General features: G+C 38.9%; 1 protein-coding gene across 5 annotated transcripts in view; it reads left to right on the top strand.

Moving 5' to 3' along the window:
* The window catches only part of TMEM132C (transmembrane protein 132C), a 205,531-nt gene that overhangs the window by 168,665 nt on the left and 17,103 nt on the right, over window positions 1-19,763 (top strand). For all 5 annotated transcript variants that reach the window (XR_014573649.1, XM_083804468.1, XM_083804467.1 and 2 more), the window contains one exon: window positions 5,910-6,053. Coding sequence is in view for 4 of the 5 variants with exons in the window: in XM_083804468.1 (XP_083660594.1) it covers window positions 5,910-6,053 (144 nt within the window). In the remaining variant the exon portion in view is untranslated. The remainder of the gene's footprint in view (window positions 1-5,909; window positions 6,054-19,763) is intronic.

Consider the following 19,763-nt stretch of genomic DNA (forward strand, 5'->3'; position numbering starts at 1 on the left):
CTGAAACTGTGATGAAATAAATGGTCAGATTCCTGAAGTGTCAACCGTAGTGTTACCTAACTTCAAATGGCCAAATGTGAGCACGTGCATCTTCTCAGCTCTGGCTAGAACACATGAGTTTTATGAATGTTATTTTCCCTTTCTAAAAAAGTACAGATTTTCTGTGAAGCAGCATAATGGGTGCAGCTGTGGAAGTAAATGTTTACACCAACATTACTGCTAGTGGACTTTATCCAAATTAATTCTGATAGAACCAAGACCAGTGTATGAACAAAGGTTTATGATACTCTGAGTCATGACATCAGAGTTAGTTTACAGTCACAATTCCACCTGGCTCTAAGCAGGAAAGCTCTGAGGCTTCCTATAGATTGGTGATATTTGCCTCAAATTCTGCGTGTTGATCTCAACGAACACAAGTCTCTAATGTAGTGTCTGACTCCCTGCCTACCTCCGATCTCACCATTTTCCTTTGAAATACTCATTAACTCTTTTCCTGATTTATACAAATGTAATATCAGGGTTTGTAACTGTGGTAGCTTGGTACAGGTATGCACAGGGGAGTCCCAAACAATTAGGCTGATGTAGCTTACCGGTTCTACCTTGTGGGCTTCTTGATTAATTTTTGTTGCTGTTTTTTTCCTTATCAAGAATGCAGACGAACGTAAGTGCGCCTTTGTTGCACTTGAGTCATTACTGATCAAGTGCTTAGCTATCAGGAGGTGGGAAAGCCACCCAGCCCTCTTACTTTATTTATCTGGAGAAGGCAGATGAACAGTAGTTTTTTTAATGGGTAATGAAAATGCTATGTTGGTTGAAGACATTTACTCTGTTCTGTTTATGAGATCTAGCTTGAAGTTAAAAGTTATCAACAAATTTTGACAGTAAATTCTTATGCACACAATTCGTCGTTTGCTTTTGAATATCTCCTTTGATGAGAGCCTAATGTTTCACCACTGGAGCCTTCCTCTAACCATTAGAGGAAGAAGAAAAAAAGTGTTCTTTAATGCTAGTTTGTTAATTGAATATGTGTGAATAGCAACAGTTTCCTTGGTATGCTGTACTAATTGAAGGGATGCCCTGTTAACGGGGAAGAATCACCTTTATCGGTATTTTGTAGGTAGTTTCCCATACCAGAAACCTGACTCTATCTGCAATGTCAGTCACATGGTTTTAGGATTCTGTCATTGTGCTATGAAGACAGTTCAAGGCTTCCAAAGAAGTCCAAGGCTCACATGTCCTTACTGTGTCAATGAGAATCATATGTGTTTGACTTCAGAAATGACAACCCTTGTTTTTTTTAGAAATTTTCATATACATAGAGGAACATTTTTCCAACCTGGATATTGATGCTTGTTTATAACTCATCCTCTTTCTGGTCTTTCAATTTACTTTACACTACTTTCCCTGTTTTTTATTTTATTAGGAGCAAGTCCAAACATTGCTATCAGATGCTTTCTGTCTTTTGTCACACAAAATAAATTTTAATTTGAACTTCAGTTGCTGCCTGCACAGACAGTAAATTAGTTTGGGGGGGGGGGGGGGGGGGGCGGATTTTAAAAATTGAAGAATGTGGAAATGGCCAAAATATTGTGGTTTTGAAATGCACCAACATTTTATATGAGTTTTTAGTCTCTCTAAAGGTTTCTTAGTAATGTTGTTTGTATACTTTCTTTTATACTTGAATTAGACTAGGATAGTATATTTCATTTTAAACTAAAGCATAAAAGTCACCACCTATACCAGCTATTGTATTTCCTGCAGTTACCTGCTGTGAAGATAATTGTTTACTTAATGTTACGTGAATATTCATAAAAATTCAGCTGCAATTTCTGCTTATAAGTGGATGACCAAGACTTACAGGGGGTGGCAGAGTACAAAGTTTGGGAGCCGAATGAGAGTCCTCTTGTCTGTGGTGCGCATTCAGAGTGCTCAGTATAGCAGAGCAGACAGAGTGACAGTTCTATTTAATCTCCTTTTATTTTTATGGGTTTCAGCTCAGCTTTTCAGGAGTCTTGGACCATGGATCCTCCCATACGTTGTTTACAGTTTTCTGCCTAACAGCTTGTGTGGGGATGCAGGCAATGGGTCAGTTCTGCGGTACATTAAAGCCCTTGGCTGTATTGCAGGAATATAAAGGAAAAACAGAGAAAGCAGAAGTTATGCCATAAGGCTATTCCATACGCAGCGCTATAGGGTACATGTTATTCTATTTTAGTTCTAAACAAAAAGACAAAAGAATCAAAACTCAGTTCCTTGGTCTTGCTTGTTTAAATACCACAGTTGAATAACATAGGGCACTACAGAAAAAATAAGGTAAGTGGCAGGTTTGAATTGCTTTTACCATACTGTGTAATATGCTAATTACTTATACTTCAGTATTTCTAAATCTGTGTAATAACAATGAGTTGTGACTGCTATCAGTGATTAACTAAAAAAAAAAAAACTTTTAGTGAGGTGGCGAACGATTGCTTCCAAATGCTGAGGATCTGTAATGATTGTAGTGGCCCTAACTATGAAGCTATTAGATAACACGTCCCATATATTTCCATTCCTTTGTGCACATCATGAATCTGAAACTCCTGAAGTTGATCGTCATGCAGAGAAGAGATGTGGAACTTCAGTAGCCTTTGTCATGACAAACTGCCTTTTACAATTTTTACGCAGATGCAGCTCTGAAGTAATTAATCAAAATAAATTCATTCAAATGCACATTCCTTTAATGAAACCATTAGCAAAGGGCAGAAGATTGAGGTTTCTAATTGCTGATAATGTGCTAGTAGTCAAATTTCCTGTCTTCTCTATAGAGAGGTCTTGGGAAATTTCAAAAGGTTTTTTAACCTTTGTAATAGTGGCTTTATATCAAACCCACTTAGAATTCAGATATACCAATAATGACCTATTGGAAAGAGAGAAACAGAAGTGACAGATTATTACGTAGCAATTGGTACATCAGTTCTGCACTAAGGAGCACAGAAAGCAGAAATATCACTCACATTTGCCTGTCAGGCTTTTTCATTTTAAAGATACAGATAATTTTCTTTTGTCCAGTGAGGAAGGATCATATTATTTGGGATGGGTGAAGTAGAATAGGCTTATTTAGGATACAAGACAAATAGGTTATTGTATTACCATTCCGTTTTGAAAATCGGAGAATCAGAAGATAGAGGGGTGGAAGAAACCACAAGAGGTCACCTGCTCCCTTTCCTCTTTTACCTAAACTCAAAGAACTGATGTTATTTCACTAAGATATAACCTGTTCTTCAAAAATCTCTTATGATAGATAATGTATTTTATTCTGTCCCAGACAATCTATTCCAGAAATTCTCTATCATTATTTGTATAATAAAGACTGCCTTAATGTCAAACAAATCTTCCTTGTTGCAGCTTAAGCCCATTATTCAGGCCCTGTCCGTGAACATAGAAAATAGTTTATTCTCCTCATTTTCAGAAGACTTTTACGTATATGGAGACAGTAATCATCTTTCTTCAGTTAAGAAAGCCTTTACTGAAGTATATTGCTCAAAATCAGACACATCCCTTTAGCTGAGGCCTTGCTAGTGCTGAGTTGAGAAGGACTTCACGTCTTACCGGGTGATACTACTCTTTACAGAGCTTAGTGTGGGAAGGTTTTGTTTTTTAACCACAGCAGCATGCAATTTCCAACTTACGTTCAGCTTGTGATCCACTAGAGCCCCAAATGCTTTTCTGAGAGCAGCTTTTCCTGTTCAGTTTTCTCCATCTTGTATTTGTGGAATTACTTGTTCCTCAAAAAATGGTGCAACTTGGTTTAACTTTATTACATTGCATTTTTTTAAAACCACTGTGGTGTAGGCTCAGAGCTTAGCAGCGACTGTGGTTGGTGATGCAGCAAACATGATTTAGTGTGATCTTACTGGCAGTCTCACCATCACTCAAGGTAACGCAGCTGGTGGTGTTATGCAGGGCTGGGAAATCAGGAGCACTGCGTCCTCATGCAGATCAGAGTGCCTTGTGGCCTTGCCTGCTGTTCTTCCCACTTACCTTCTACCTTCTTTTTCTTAATATTTGACTTCTTGTTGGGGCCACTGATTACTCAGCACAGCACGCATGAGCAAAGCTGAGCTGGAGGAAGTTCTAGTGACTCCCAGGTAGGTTGTCACAAGTTAAACTCAGGTAATGAATTCACTCTGATGCTCGAAGCACAGAAGTTTTATCTCACTGTATAATCACATTTTGTTTTTTTCTCTTCTTCATGACAGTGGTGTGGGGTTTGTTTGTCTGTTTGTTTTGTATGTATATGATTTTCTTTTTTGTGTGTGTTGAACTTCATAAATTGCCATTAAATGCAAACATGGATAAATCTCCAAGCCACAAAATATGCTTTAAATCTGAAACTCATTTCTATTTATGGTATTGCTCTTCTGAATCTGTCCCTTTAAATTAGATTTCTCTACCAGTAATTCATATCAGTTGCTAAAGACAAGCTGGATCTGAGTAGAATCATTTCAAAGCAGAGCTGAGATAGCCTGAAAAGATGTCCTGTCATTTCCACAAAGTCTCTAGCTGCTCCTTCACCCTGGAGTCCTTAGTTCACACTGTTTTACACTCTGAGCCACAAAAAATAAGGCGTTAAGGGACTGAGGCAAAAGTTTAATTTTAAAGGACATACAGCACTTGCAATAACCAAATGCACAGTAAAAATATGTTGAACCTGCTTTTTGGTGAAGCTATGTGGGTTACTCAGGGCTTGTTGCTTTGCAAGTCTGCCTACAGAAGAGTAGGCTGAGGGGGATCTCCATCTTTGAAAATCAGGAGTTTCCAAGAATGGCCTTAAACTTTCCAATAATGTTATTTGTAAATCTGGCTCTAATTTACTGTGTTGTGTAGCTCTGTTTAAATAAATGTCATAGGAATAATGTTCTTACTTTCCTAAAACTGCCAAAATCCCTATTTTAATATGTATATATATATTAATTTGATGGGCTTTCTTATGAAAGCAGCAGGAAAACCTGAGAAATAACAAGCTGCAAGATGAAAAGAAAATCTGACCTAGATTTCAAGCTCAATAAACTTGAATTGAAAACAATTTCAATAGTATCAGTGCCCCATTTTGCTGCTGTTGACATTAACAGCTGCAGTCCTCTTGACTGTTGCTGAAAATTTTGCTGAATATTTTATTCGTTTTATAGAGTTGGAATTTGAAAAGATGGAGAAAACTTTGAAGATCTTCCTGTATGGGAATCTTGGGACTACAATGATGCTGGAACAGTTCAGGAGTTAGAAGAGTTAGCTTAGTCGATGGTGCATTCAAAGGCTTTTATATGCCATGACCCAAGTTCAAACTTCAGATTTCCTTGTTATTTTCCTTGCAGTTAATAGCATCACTAACTCCTTCTGGATTCCTTACATTGCTTCACTGGCCCTATCAACGGAAATTAAATCATCTTGAAACAGTTCCAGATACAAAGTTCACAGAGAGGCCCTGTCTTTGCAATGGGCTTATATTCAGAGAGTAATGTTTTTGCTTTTGATACTCTTGCATCCTGTCCCAACTATTGTCAATCAAATCCAGTTTTGTAATAATCCTGAACTAACGTCTTAGAAGGTCTATATTGGGAAAAGCCCCAAATATTAAAAAGTAGAAGCTGTCTGTGACGTGTGCCTGCTTGGACTGAACTGAGCTGCGGTCCTTTTGCTCGCTATTTACCAATGTGCAATGCAGGTGTCAGTGCTTGTTTAGCAGGTAAACTATAAATGGACTTTTACTACTTATTACTGAGTTGTGCCTAATAGAAGATGAGATTAGGTCATTAGCTGCTGAGAATTAGTGCATCTCTCTTGAGTATAAGTCCAATTGAAGAGCTGGTGCTCACTCTTTAGAAATGTCTTTAGCTGTCTTGTAATGGTGCTGTGCTTTGTTTTGTGTACAGGATACGGAAATACTGAACACTGCAATTCTCACGGGAAAAACAGTGGCAGTGCCCATCAAAGTGGTCTCCATTGAGGAGAACAGTGCTGTGACAGACATCTCTGAATCAGTTGAGTGCAAATCCTCTGATGAAGATGTCATCAAAGTAAGTTTACGCCCTATGTTGGCTTCTGAAATTTCTTGTCTTTTTATATAATAACAACCTGGGAACAGACACTAAATCTAGTCCTGCAAATTAATTGTTCTTTTGTTTCAAAAGCATAATGAGGAGGATTTTTAAGAAAAGAGAGAGTTAGGAGCATGAGTACAGCCACCACACTGAGTTTCAATAGAATTTCAGTGTTTAATTTTTATTCGTGTCCTAGTTTTAAAATGTCTTGGTAATGTCACCTCAAGTCCTCTGTGCATGGAGTTCATTCACTGCAAAAATAGCTCTGCTGTTGGTGCTGCCTCTCCAGATGTTTCTTATTACCTTGCCAGCTGTTACTATCACCTCCGCAGCTGCATCAGTAGAATAGATTGGATAAATATTCCCCAGCAACTGCAATGCAAAGTCATCCTGGTGGACATCACATTTTGCTGAGAACTGCTTTGAATTAAGTAGTTGATTCTGCACAGAAGTGGCTAGAAAGCGCTCACATTGCCTGATCCATCGATTTAGCACTAGCAGCTTAATGTCACACATTAACAAATACCTGTGGGGTCATACTGTCTTATGGCAACACAACTATTTCTGCTGTGAATGTGTAGTCAAAGCCCTGAAGGAAATTCACAGTTGTGCAGAGAGACAGTACAAAGATAATGCTGTTCAGGAATCCTGTTGCAGCTTTCCACATAGGATTTTCGTAGTGCATGATCCTTGAGCAAGGGTGATTTTACCCTGGTCCATAAGCTCTTTGGAAAAGGAATTTGTTATGTTATATTTGATATACATCACCAGATGATGCATAGAAAATGACAGCACAATGATTTCTCAAATAAAAATTAATCTGCAAAAAAGTCTGAGTTTTATAGCTTTGGAGCATATTGATGAAAAAGAAATGAAATTCCCAAATCTTACCAAGAGGAGAGTGTTGTTCTTGCAGTAATTGCAGCACATCCTGGACTACCACAGTTCTCCAACAATTTGTTTGGAAAGAATGTTTTCTTCAAGCACTATGTCCTTTGATTAGCACTTGGGACCCTGCTGTGCTCTTCTCTTCTTTTCTACAGAAATAATTTATCTCCGCTAAAAGGGTTTCTTAAAGCAGAGTCTGTTTGCACTATTGGAACATTTTTAAGTGGCTTCTAGAAGCCTCCCTATCTAGCCACTCTGAAGTTAAAGTGGAACAAATAACTGGAGGCTAGCACACAGTGCTTATTGGAATTGACTAGAGAAAATTTTCAGGTATAATTTCTTTCAGGAATGTTTTGAAATTGCTCAGACAAATAGGGAAAATGTCTTCTGTATATTTAAAAATATAAGCAGACTCCCTAGAGGAATGCATCTGTGACATAAGAGCTAACTGCTATAAATCATACAGCTAGTTAAAAGACAGATTTCAATGAACATTGAGCGTTGAACAAAAAGGTTTTATCACCTTATCATAAAGAAAAAAAGGTGGTTGGTTTTTGTTTTATTTATTTATTTATGAATCAGGAAATTTTCCAGTAAATTTCTTTACGTGGGCAAATGAAGTTTGGGGTTTGAGTCATATTGAAATGTATTTATTTGTTCTGATTTTTAAGAGCACGCAGAAATCTTAAAATGGAACATAAAAATCTTTCATCCTTAATTCATTTTGAAATTCCCTGTAAAGGTTTTATGTTCAATTCTTTGGATATATCATCTTGCTCTGTAAAATACTGCTTTAGATACCTTGTTGGTAGTAACCTTTCTGTTAAAAAACAGAAGTCTAGTCATCATAAATGATACTTCTTCATACAAGATCATGGTATCTTCAACAAAAAAGGGTGCATGTGTTTGCAGCTCGTGTTCGTAAGCATCCCTCTCATAACAGAATCAAAACACATTTAGGTGTATGAAAGCCTGTAGATGAATTTAAACCACAAACTAAGAAAAGTAATGAGATATTGATGAGAGCTATGTAATACTTAGACATATTATCATTTAAAGGTTCACAGAGGTATTTTCGTATGATTTCAGTTGTGTGGAATTTCTGATTGCTTTGGATTCAGAGAAGCATACAGAGTTATTCTGGAAGCTGGGGGGACTGCTGCTTGCTAGGACTTAGCTTGTAATATTTCGTCATTACCTAGATAAGTGTCCATTTGTATGGGTCATGTAAACAGTCTAGAGGTAATGTTTTTGCCCTGCAATTTGAATGGCCATCAGATAAAAGCTTATATGTATTAATTTTTACAGTGCCTTCAGTTTGGCTGTAATTACATTATTCTCAGTAACAGAGCCCAGTGGAGATGTAGAGATAAGATATATCTACAAGTAGCAGGTAATAGCTTCCCCAGCGATAATCTTGGTCTTGAGGCAGTTCAGTGCATAGTTTGTATCCTGTCTTAATCTGCTGAGTATAACTCCTTTTACATTTTTTTTTAACATCTCATAGTTTCAGCTCCAAACAGCACTCTGTTCGTTCACTTCCAAGTTCACTGTTGATTTCCTGACCTTTAAAAGTCTTTGAATGCTCTAGACCTTCACACAGGGGTCCAACCTTATAAAAGAGGACAAAAAATTTATTATGGCACTAAAAATCAAGCTGCAGCCAAATTCTACTTTGCTAAGCTGGAATTTACTAGTAGGATCCATATATCTGGATCCATTAATAGTGATTGCTGTTGCATACATAGCCTCTTTTTCATCTCCTGGAAATTAAAGTCGATTGTGGCTGCTTATGCCAGTGCTTTTGTATGGTTTACTCAAGAGCAAATACTGCTCCGGGTTCCCAGGTCACCTGGCAGTTAGCACAGATGCGGTTTCATGCTGCGAAGGAGAGCGGAGTTTCAGGAGACTTGCAATACCTTGTGACATTTCCAGACTGAGAACTCTTGTGGACGTGTTCTTTTTTTGTTGTTGTTTTATTTATCTGTGTATTTAGTGGTGGTGGTGATGGTGTTTTTGTGGTTGTTTTGTGTTTTTTTTTTTCCCCCATGGAAATAACCTGAGTTCAAAAATCTTCTGTGCTATTTCAGAAGCTACAGTAAACATTTTGGGTTTGCATTTCATTATTCTTGGGCTAGCTTTCATCCCACCACTACATGAAGGGATGTTACATATATGACATTGTATTTTTATTGTATTTCTAGTATTTATAATCAGTAAATTGAGTGAATGTAAGATCAAAACATAGATTCACACAATATTTGTACAAACATGCAGCTGCTATGGTCATCAGTGGGAACAGAAGTGTGGATCTCACCTTTAAGACATCCCTTGGTAGCTGTTAATAAACAGTGGGCTCTTATTTTCTTTGCGACCAATGAGCAGAGAAAGACATTAACGGTAGGTAAAGGCCACTGGAAGAATGTTAGGAATTTGGGTTATGAGCTCCAGTCCGGGACAAGGTGTCACAGCTGTCCTGCTCTTATCACAATAGGTTGAAACAAAATCCCAGATCAAAGCAGTGCTGAACTGTCGGGGGCTGAAAATTTGACTAGGGTTTTTTATAGTTGAACTCTGGTTTAGTAGTGAAAAGCTTGGAACCACTGCTGGTCTCAAAGCTTTCAAAGCAATACTGATGGGACTCATAGACAACTGTCAAGGTTGCAGATCTTGTTTAAAGTTCCAGTCCAGTAATTGTTCATGCACATAAGTAACTTTGCTGTGAATACTGCTAACATCAGTGAACCTACTCATATGAAATAGTCCTTTAGTATTCATACATATTTCAGAGATTTTGCCATTTCTGGTGGAAACAGTTTATACAATGAAATTAATTCTTACTAAATAGACACTATTTATGTTGGAATATATGCTGTTCATTTGTGATCTGTTCAGATTAAAGGCCAGTCTGGAGGCTGTGTAACACATGATGCAGGAGAGACTCAGTTTGCTAGTGAGGCAGCTGACAGATGGATGTTTTCCTAATGGATAAATAAATAGTTGTGCACTAATTGTAGTAACTTATTTTTATTTTTATCTGGACCATATCACATGACCCTATTTAGTAAGGAAAAGTAATCAGCACTTCATTATTTAGAAGATACTTTACTATTGTCTTAATATACCCAATCACAAACAAATAGCTATGCTTCATCCTCTTTAATTCAGACAACTGTAGACTCAGAGAATGGTTTGGGTGGGAACAGACCTTAAAGACCATCTAGTTCCAACCCCCTGCCACGGGCAGGGGCAGTTGTTCAGATAACTACAAAGAAATTGCACTGCTCTTCCTTGCCGTCCAGTATTTGCAAAACTTGCAGCGTTTTATAAAAGGAGATATAGAAAGCACTGTCTTCACTTTGATAGGCAGAGGAACCACTAGTTAGCAGCATCCATAGGTATTTTTATTAAAAGTTGAGTTATGCATTTTTATGCCAGTAGATTGACTGCAGTTCCAGGCTGAGTGCCTGAACTGCAGGCAGCTAATAAAGAATCAAACTCTTCAGCCTCAGTGCTGCACTCATTAAAGTGCTGCACTCATTAAAGCCATCAGGAAAGTTCACCCTGAAGTTTTAATGGTATAGGGACAGTCCCTCAGGCTCCTTAATGTCTCATCATATTCCAGAGGAAAACTAAACAAACCAACCAAACACAACAAAAACAATAACAACAAACATAACAACAAAAAAAAAGTGAGAGAGATCTATGTACAATAGATATCTGTAACTATTTAATGGAAGCCCTTTCATATTGCTTAGATACCAAATAGATACTTACTCTGACTCAAAGCAGTGGCTACATATTGGGGCAACACAATCATTTGCTCTCCGAAGCACGTGGGCTGGATGTGAGGCCAAATTCAAAAGCAGGCTTCCACCACAGGCTAAGGGAAATCATCCTGTCCTTTATTTATTTTAGCTCTACCTAAAAATAAGTGGTTATCACTGCACAAGCAAGGCTGATACCCTGTTAGTGAGAGCAGAGGTTCCCACACTGCACATATATCAGCCTGAGTGGGGATCAGCTTCTCCCCACAGCTGGTGGGCTGACTGGGGGCAACGTCCTGCTGAGGCACAAGCTCCTGCTACCTGATTTATGTACTGTAAGGGCCCAGCTGGTCCCTGGACCCCTCTGAACTTGCCAGGCATGCAACAAAAAGAGAGCAAATCCCGGGCTCAGAGAATGGTGATGTGCGGACAGATGATGGTGGAAGGGCATGTGGTGTTAAGTTAAAGAAAGTGGTGCTGCCAAAATTCATTGGGCTCTCAAGCCTCTACGAAGATGAATGGGATTCAGGATGTGACAGTCCTCACCAGGTGCACTGCAGCACTGAAGGATATGGAAATGTTCAAGATTGTTAAGGAATGACCTAAATGTCTCATGGCTTGCTTTCCACAGGACTAATTCAAGATCTGATCCTTTTCCTATTGAAATTAGTGTTACACTGTTAGCATTGCAGTTGTGATATCATAGTGAATCAGTGCTTCTGGTCCTGAGCAGAGGTTGGGGATAATTGTACTTGGTTCAGTGAAAAGTTATTATGGATAGTGCCAAAATATACAAAGTAGGAATCTCTTAAGTATCAGCCAGAGGCACACTAAGTCTGCTCAAAGCAAAGCTTCCCATGGCCTCTAAGGGTTCTTCCCTGTGCTTTCTTACTACCAGCAGCATCTGGAGGCAAGTAATGATGCGGTGGTTGTGATGAAGTGTGATGCAGATGGTGATTTCAAGGGGAAGCAGAGTTTGAGAAGGTGTCGGTCCATTAGAAACCCTGGCAGGTCACTGGCACGTTACATTTCCTCTCATATCTTTCAACTCCTGCTGCAAACAGCAGGGTAAGCATCCAAACTTGCATTGAGTTTCTGCACCTCAGCACACACATATATTCTTTGTATGGGGCTTTATTGCAATGCTTTCAAGACTCAGAGGATTTAGGGCTTCACATTATGTTTTTAGTGCAGTTATAGGAGAAAATAAAAACAAGGGGCCAGCAAGAAAGAACTGGTTGTTCCTACCAGCTATTTTGATCGAGGAAGAACACTAACTTCCAATAAAAAGCTGCTACAGTGTATATAATGCAATTGATTTATTGCTCATTTTTCACTTAGGTCAAATAAAACTCTATTTGGAGTCTGTTAGCTAGGTGCAACTGTTGTAGAGATGAGCACGCTGAATAACGAGTTGATGGATAAACTTTTGATTGAAACAAGTCTTATTCCTATCTCAACCCTGTGAAGCAAAAGGAGAAATGAAACAGGGTTTCCTGGAATCCAATATGGTCTAATAATAGGCCATACTTTGTACTTGAACGTAATGCTCTCTTCTGGGGTTTTACAGGTGTCCTACAGGATGCAGTGGAAGCATGCAGGGTTCAATCTGAACACTCGCAGCCACCAGCAGTCCTCCTACCCTGTAACATGGAGTCAGCTGCTCATGGAGTGTTGATGTCTCTTGAAAAAAAAAAAAAAAATGTAGTAGCTGTGTAACTTTCTGGCAGTAATGTAGAAAAGTTGCATTATCTCTTCTGAAGCATCTGTGCGTTCATTCTTAGGCATGCAAGTCCTTTCTTGGTTAGCTCCAGAATGGGGAGCAGAAAGCTCAGTCCATGTGATGCTGCACTGAGAACCAACACATCTTCACTGCTTTGGGGTCCTGAGCTAGGTGGGATCTCTGCTTGGGGCTGTAGGGACACACCAGCGGGCTCAGAACAAGCATGGGATCTCTGTCACATGCTCCATCGACCACATGTTGCAGATACCCACAAAGGGCACCACAAATCACTTTCCTGAAATGAATGCGCAGCAGCTGATGAACTGCAAATACAGTTCCTACTCAGCACAGCCTAATACAGCCTTGAAAGCCCTCAAAAGCAGAAGCTATATCTCTTTGTGAGTACAAACCTAGCACTTTTTTATCTGATGGTTCCTCTTTCCTCTTCTGATACTATGTTTTCGTGTGATCTGTGTGAAAGTGAAAAGCTTTCAGACAACAGAAAGTCACAGCATGGAAATTCCATTGTTTTGCCGTTCTGAAGCCCTGCTACTTTGTAGGCTTTTCTTCTGGCAAATCCAACATGGTATTTTATATTATGAACAGAATTGCAAAGAGAAAGTCCACCTCCTTGCCCTCCCCAATAGTTTTTATAGTCCTGTGATTTACAGGGATCAATATATATCAGCAGAGCGAAAAAACTTCAGAGGTGTTGTAGAAAAATGAATCTTTATTGCACACTTCTGTCAGATACAAATACGACATATAAGCCAGCAATATGTGGAGTTTTCATAGATGTTATATCATTAATGTATGATACTATTGCCCAAACAGTCAACCTCAATGGAAGTTGAAACTCAAAATAGACATAGTCTGAGATATTTAAATTCAACAATAAAAGGTGTAAATACTTTGCCATGAAATAACAGGCAAATATTTCAAAGGCAGCTAAAGAAACATTTAAGCCATATTTTTGCAGACTCCTTTCCCTGTCATCTCATGCCCTCATGCCGCTCACTCTCTGTGTTAGTGATGCCAGTGTGGAAAACCTATACATCCCAAATGAAATATCAAAGCAGAGTGGCAGTAACAATGCCTGAAGATCCACAGAAAGTGCTTCAAAACGAACTTCAAAGTTGCGAGATCAAGACCAGGAAAGGGAATTGGAGAAATAAAACGAATCTCGATACAGGTATAGATTTGATGGGAAGATTAGCAGGTTTCTACAGACCTTTTTGAACAATATAGGCAGAAGAAATAGTTATTTGCCTCTCTTCTTTTTCTGCTAAGAGTTGCAATTTACACATTGTCAATTTGTATATTGTAGATATATATTCAGTTAGGAAAAAGCAAGCAATGTTATGTTCTTGTAACTACTGTCTAAAGTGTCTAGTTGGTAGAAATTAAAAGTCTTTGCATTCACCCTGTGATCCTGCTTTGACACGCGAGATATCTGGGGCCATGCTGTATATGTAGTCTGGCATATCCCTAGTGAGCAGTAGCCAAACTCTCTGTTCTGCCCCATTTTCAGAAATTACTTGACTTGAGAGTGCACAAAACAAGACAGATTTTGTTTTACGTGATAATGGTAGCTGCAGAGAGCTCCTGTGGCTCAGCGCAGCTACAGTTCAGCTTCAAAAGCTGGTCATTCGGGAGCAAATAGATGCCCTCCAGTCTCAGCTGGCATTTTGTGCCCCTTTTACTCTCTCAGTTCTGTCGTAGCGAATGATATTCAGTTAGTTAAATGTACTGCTTCTGCTCTGCAAAGCTGCCAGCGAAATCTTTGTAATGAGATTAGATAATGTACAGCCTTTTCCCTAAGAAATGCTCTCTAGCTTTGGGGGTTTTCTAGTTAGTTTTGCTAATCTGGCTGCTGATATTGAAAATACAGACGCTTCTCAGCAGAGAGAGTCCAAATTGCTTCTAAACTATGGCCTGACTTTAGAGTTCTCTCCTTTTCTTCAGTGCTCAGGGCTCATTCCCTGTGTTATTAGTGCAGGTTGCTGGGAATTTTGCCTGAGGGCTGATTGCAGGGATCGGAACCACATTTGGAAGGTGGCAGCTGTTCACAAGCACAGTGCAACATGAAAGCTGCAGCCGTGTTATTCATTGAAAACCATGGAGTTAATTCTAGGAGTTGCAGAATGTAAGAGACTTCAGTCATTTATTAAAGTGTAATACCTGCCCTTCTCTCATCACTGTTTCCAGAATGGGAGTGATTATTCCTCAGTTATTTCAAGAAACAAATTCATTCTTTTTCTTTTGTTGGGTCATGGGTAAAAAAACAACTCTTGGCATTATTTTTGCTTGCAGTGTGAAAAATCAAGCCTTTCATTTATTATGACAGTCTTATCAGTGTAGTCTTCATTACTGTATTTACCTTTATGTTTTCCCTGTGAGGGGAGCTTTTGGCTTTGCTTTCCAAGTCACTGAGCACAGCTCCAGGTGAAGTCATTGGGAACGAGGGTGGCTCTGGCAAGTCAAGTCGCATTGGCAGTTAGCAACTCCTGTAATGGATGCTTCCCTTATACAGGCTGATCTATGTGTTACAAAGCTGTAAATATCATGCCAGATATCACAGAAGAGCTCAGGTCTGAAGCTTTAACTCTTACCAGACTTAAACAGTTTAGCATGAGAAAATAAATAGTACAGACCTTGAGACAGCTTCCATTTTCCAGTGGTAAGTTATTGATTATTCAGGGTTATGCATCCAGGCATTTAAGTACTTCTTATGAAGTTGCCATCATATAATGCTCATGTAGCATAGGACTTTCTTAATGTATAAAACCATAGTCTCAAAACCTCTTGAATTTAATAGAGAATAATTGCCTTTCTACAGAAAATATTGTTAGAAGAATATTTTAGCACAAATTCTATAACAAGGACACATATGTTAAAAAATCCTAAAGAGTCACACAAAAATCTAGTGGACTGGTTCTCACTTCTTACCATTTTCAATATTATGTAATTGCCAGTATATTCAGTGGATACGTCATTCTGGTGCTCTGTATTTATTAAAGGAATGAATGACTTTTTTTTCAAAAAGCTTAACCTCCCCGTGTGCTTCAATTGCCCTTCTGGTATGTAAGAGGGATGATACCGAGCTGAAATACTAAGAGAGTCATCTCTTTGAAAAGTGCTGAGTATCACTATTCTTTCCTAATTATCCCGTAAGTTTTCTCATTGAAATTGAGATTCTATTAAGAGGTACTGGAAAAAGCTTTTTGCTCATAGAAGTGCTTTCATAAATATTTAAGCATTTATGTAACCTTTGAATATTTATTACATTTACATTAGTATAACAGATATGGGCAAATGGGTTTACACACCGAAATACAAGATTCTGGGCCTTTCCAGCCTGATAGGGACATTTATCAGAGAAGCCACTATTCAAGTACTACAGAACTATTTATTTTACTTAAAGGATTAATTTACTTAAAGACACACAGCAGTATTTCTTGTCATGTCCAAATTAGAGTGAAGAGAATGTGTGACTAAGTCACAGAGGACGGACTGAAAGCCACGTATCACAACTCTGGCCTAGCCAGGACCCTGAGAAGAGAGCTCCTCAGGGCTGGACCTGTTCAGAAATAGGGAATCTGTCTGTGCTGTGTCTTGTTGAGAGACAATGTCCTTCAAGAAATCTGGGATCAGAATCAATCAGATCAGAATGCAATATTCCTGCTGTTATAGCCCAGATATTATTCTGAGGATTATTCTGAAGTGAAACAGATTTTCTGGCAGCTTGACACTATTTCCAAATGAAATTTACAACATCGAAGAGTTTTCCACAAACCAGCTGCTGAATCCAGAGTTATGCTGGATTTATATATTACTGTCTTGATGGAAACTTCCGTGATGAGGGCCCAGCAGTTTCACTTCTCAAAGGATGATCTAGGAGGAGAGGACACAACTCCTTTCCCATTTCCAATACTGACCTGCAGAAACCTTTGACAAGTCATTTTCGTCTAATTTACTTAAAGTGGTCTCCAGCCGAACGTGCCTCTGCTTTATGTATGTATCCCAGCAAGGCACTCATCACCCACAGTTCCAGCTCATGTCAGTCACATCTAAAATTTCTCTCTAAGAATATAAGTTAATTTTAATCCTTTTTGTCCCACTCTGCATTGAATGAGCAGTAGCCGGCTAGCATCCTATAAGGTACTTATCAAGCTGCTTTTCTACCATAATTACCTTCCTTTGATTTCTCCAGCATTTCTACTGCTTTTTTCATACCTTCAAGTGATGGGAGCCAGTCAGTTTGTAAAGCAGCTGACAAAAAGTAGAGTTTAAAATATTTATCCCATGGATACTGAAATATTTATGCCTTTATTTGTAGAAGTCTTCAGTTGTACTAGGCTAATGAATACAAGCAGGATATCTACTATTATTGTAACACAGAATCACAAGTGGCTGAGGTTGAAAGGACATCTGGAGGTTAGTTTGTCCAGCTCCCCTGCTCAAGCAGGTCCACCTAGAGCCATTTGTCCATACCTCTTCATTTCTGTCCTGTTTTAGTTTCGAGACTTTTTAAACCTCAGGATGTTTAACGGCAAACCACATAGACTTGTTCCTAGAAAATGGATGGATGCCTCACAAATTTGTAGTGTTCATAAATTTAACAGTATTACCATATTAAAAGCTCTCTTCAGAACTGTCCTTCAGAGACCTGTTGATATGGATTGATGTCTCCAGAGCTGAAAAACACACTTGGACAATAAACAAGCCATACATTAGACTCACACAGTCAGTACCATTTATTTGTGGGTCTTATAGCTGTCGTTTTCTCCACTCCTGTGTACAACAGATACAAAACAAAGCAGACAGTATTTTGACTTCACCATCTTTTGAAAGACATTCTCAGCTCATATTTGACATGGAATTTGTCTTTTGAAAACAATCTGCTTCAACCAGTAATTGAATGAGATTTCGTAAGAATCTGTAGCAGAATTTAACCAACAAAAGAGGGATACTCTTACAGAATTGTCAACAGCCCCTTTATGGCTGCAGAGTCCAAGGCAGTACATCGTCACATCCCTTATGGTGACTTCAGGCAGCTCATGTTGTGGGAGGCTTCTCCCTTCTTGCAGTTATCCAATACAGAGCTCATTGTGGGATCGAGAGCTTAGTCTGAAATGAGCAAGTAAAGGAAGACCCAGAGGTTTCGCATTTAACTGGTAACTGTACTAAGAATCCCAATATTCATCACAGCTAATTTGTTCATTACTAGATGGAAAGGTACATTTGCTCCCCAGATCACAAAGTCACATAGTACCATAGGTAGTGTGATTCAGGAGTGACTCTTTTTTTTTTATTTATTTTTATTTTTATTTCCAGGCAGTAGTTTGCTCTGTAGTTTGCTCTGTCAGCTCAGTAAAATGTGATTTGTTGCGGAGAGAATCTATCCAAGTCATTTAGAAAGGCAATGGCCTTTGTAACAAAGGGGTACAAAAATATAATGCCAGAAAAAAAAGAGACAAAGAAGAAATCTCTGGGGAATTGTGCTTAGCCCTGTCTTTTGCTGTCTAGCTTCTTTATTTTAGTTTTAGTCTGGAGAGAGAAGTTAGAAAAATAGAGAAAAAGGGAAAAGTAGCTGAATGCAGCTTAATAATGAAAGAAACTGCTGAAATAGCATCAGAAAGCTCTTTAAAATGCAAAACTTCTTGCTGATCTGCTATGCAGAATGGACAAAAAAACCAATTGCTTAAAGGTGGTGGCTAAGCAGGCTTTCCCTTCATCATCTCTCACTTCTTCTGATGCGAAAGATAAGAAGCAGTTTCAGAGAGAAAATGTTTTCATAGTTAAAGCATAAATACTACAGGAGATGAGAGACAGACAGATCACTGTTCAGAGTCTCCAGCCTTCCAGGCTCTATCAGAAACTTCCTTAAAGTATTGTGGGCAAGTCTCGTAGGTGAGAGCTGGTCATTGCACTATTTGGTGACCTCGGAAGTGATGCAAAACTCTGGAGGAAACAGAGGTACTTCTATCGCATAGGTTGCGTCACATAACCACTACCCTTTTTTTGTGAGACGAGTCTGCTTAGCAAGTTAGACCTTACATTGTGAATTAGATGCTGAGATACTGCTCCCCTCTGCCTTTCTTCCCCTGTACAGCATAAGTTGGGAAGCCCATTGCCTTTCTTTGTAAAAAGCAATCAGCGTTACTTTAAGAACAATGCCTACCTGAAGGCACAAAAGTTAAAATGCGTGCAGTGATACAATATAAGCTTTGCTCCTCCCGTACTCGCTCTGTGCTACATCTTTATCAGAAATAAAGGAACAGAAGAAAGAGCATGTGTAAGGACATTAGCAATGCTTGTACTTGGTGAAAAGAGTAATGTTTTTCTCGATGCAAGTCATAAAGACCTGCCACTGTTGCTGATGCATGTCCAGTACTAAATATTAACCTGTAACAATTTTAAGGGCTGCTTGGTAGCTACAGCAGCCACTTCCTTAGGATGCTGTATGTATTTGTTTAGCCATTTGTTTGTCACATACCCATGAAGGCATATAGCAGCTTTACAAATACAGATGGAGATTGGATCTTAGCCCAGAACCATTTAGGAATTGCAGTTTTGCTGCTATTGTTATTGTATTTTTTCCCGACAGCTGCATTTGTTCTGTTACTGACAATGTTCGGCTTTAGATGATATTAACTCGTACACCTAGACCAGACCTGGTCAGTCTGAAGCTGAATATGTTATCAGGAATCTTTATATCAGTAGGTGCATGTGGCTTACTGTGTGAATAAGTAAGAAGCTTCTACAACTAACTCAGAAGGTTCGTGCATTTGCCTTCGGGATCAGCTCCATAGAAATGAACAGGATTGAACCAGTTTCAGAATTGGAATGGTTGCTGCTCCAAGTGAAATTAAATTAGATCTTAGTGACCAGCCTCCCAAAAACTTCTGTTCAAAGAAAGGTAGGGCTAAGGAAAGAAGAGCCATATCTGAAGCTGCTTTCTCAAATGTTCTTGTGTCTTCCCCTCCAGGCACACCACTTCCCATTTGGCTCTAGAAGTTGTTCCGTGCTCCAGGCACGGCACTGACTCTTGCTGACCAAGGCTCCCTGGGCTGCATTGCTTACACCTGTGGGGGAAAATGGACAGAGAGTTGAAATGACTTTTCTGAGACCATAGAGGAAGACAAAAATTAGAATCTATGTCAGCCAGGACTTCCTTGTACTTTCATTGAGAGTGTTGTGCAATAGGTAACATTCATTTGTGGTATATTGTTTGGATGTGAATTGCTTTTAACCTCAGCCATCCTCCAATTGCTTTTAACCTCAGTTAAAAATTTGATCTAAGAT

The sequence above is a fragment of the Anser anser genome (assembly GCF_964211835.1).
Source record: "Anser anser genome assembly, chromosome: 18".
Classification (NCBI taxonomy): domain Eukaryota; kingdom Metazoa; phylum Chordata; class Aves; order Anseriformes; family Anatidae; genus Anser; species Anser anser.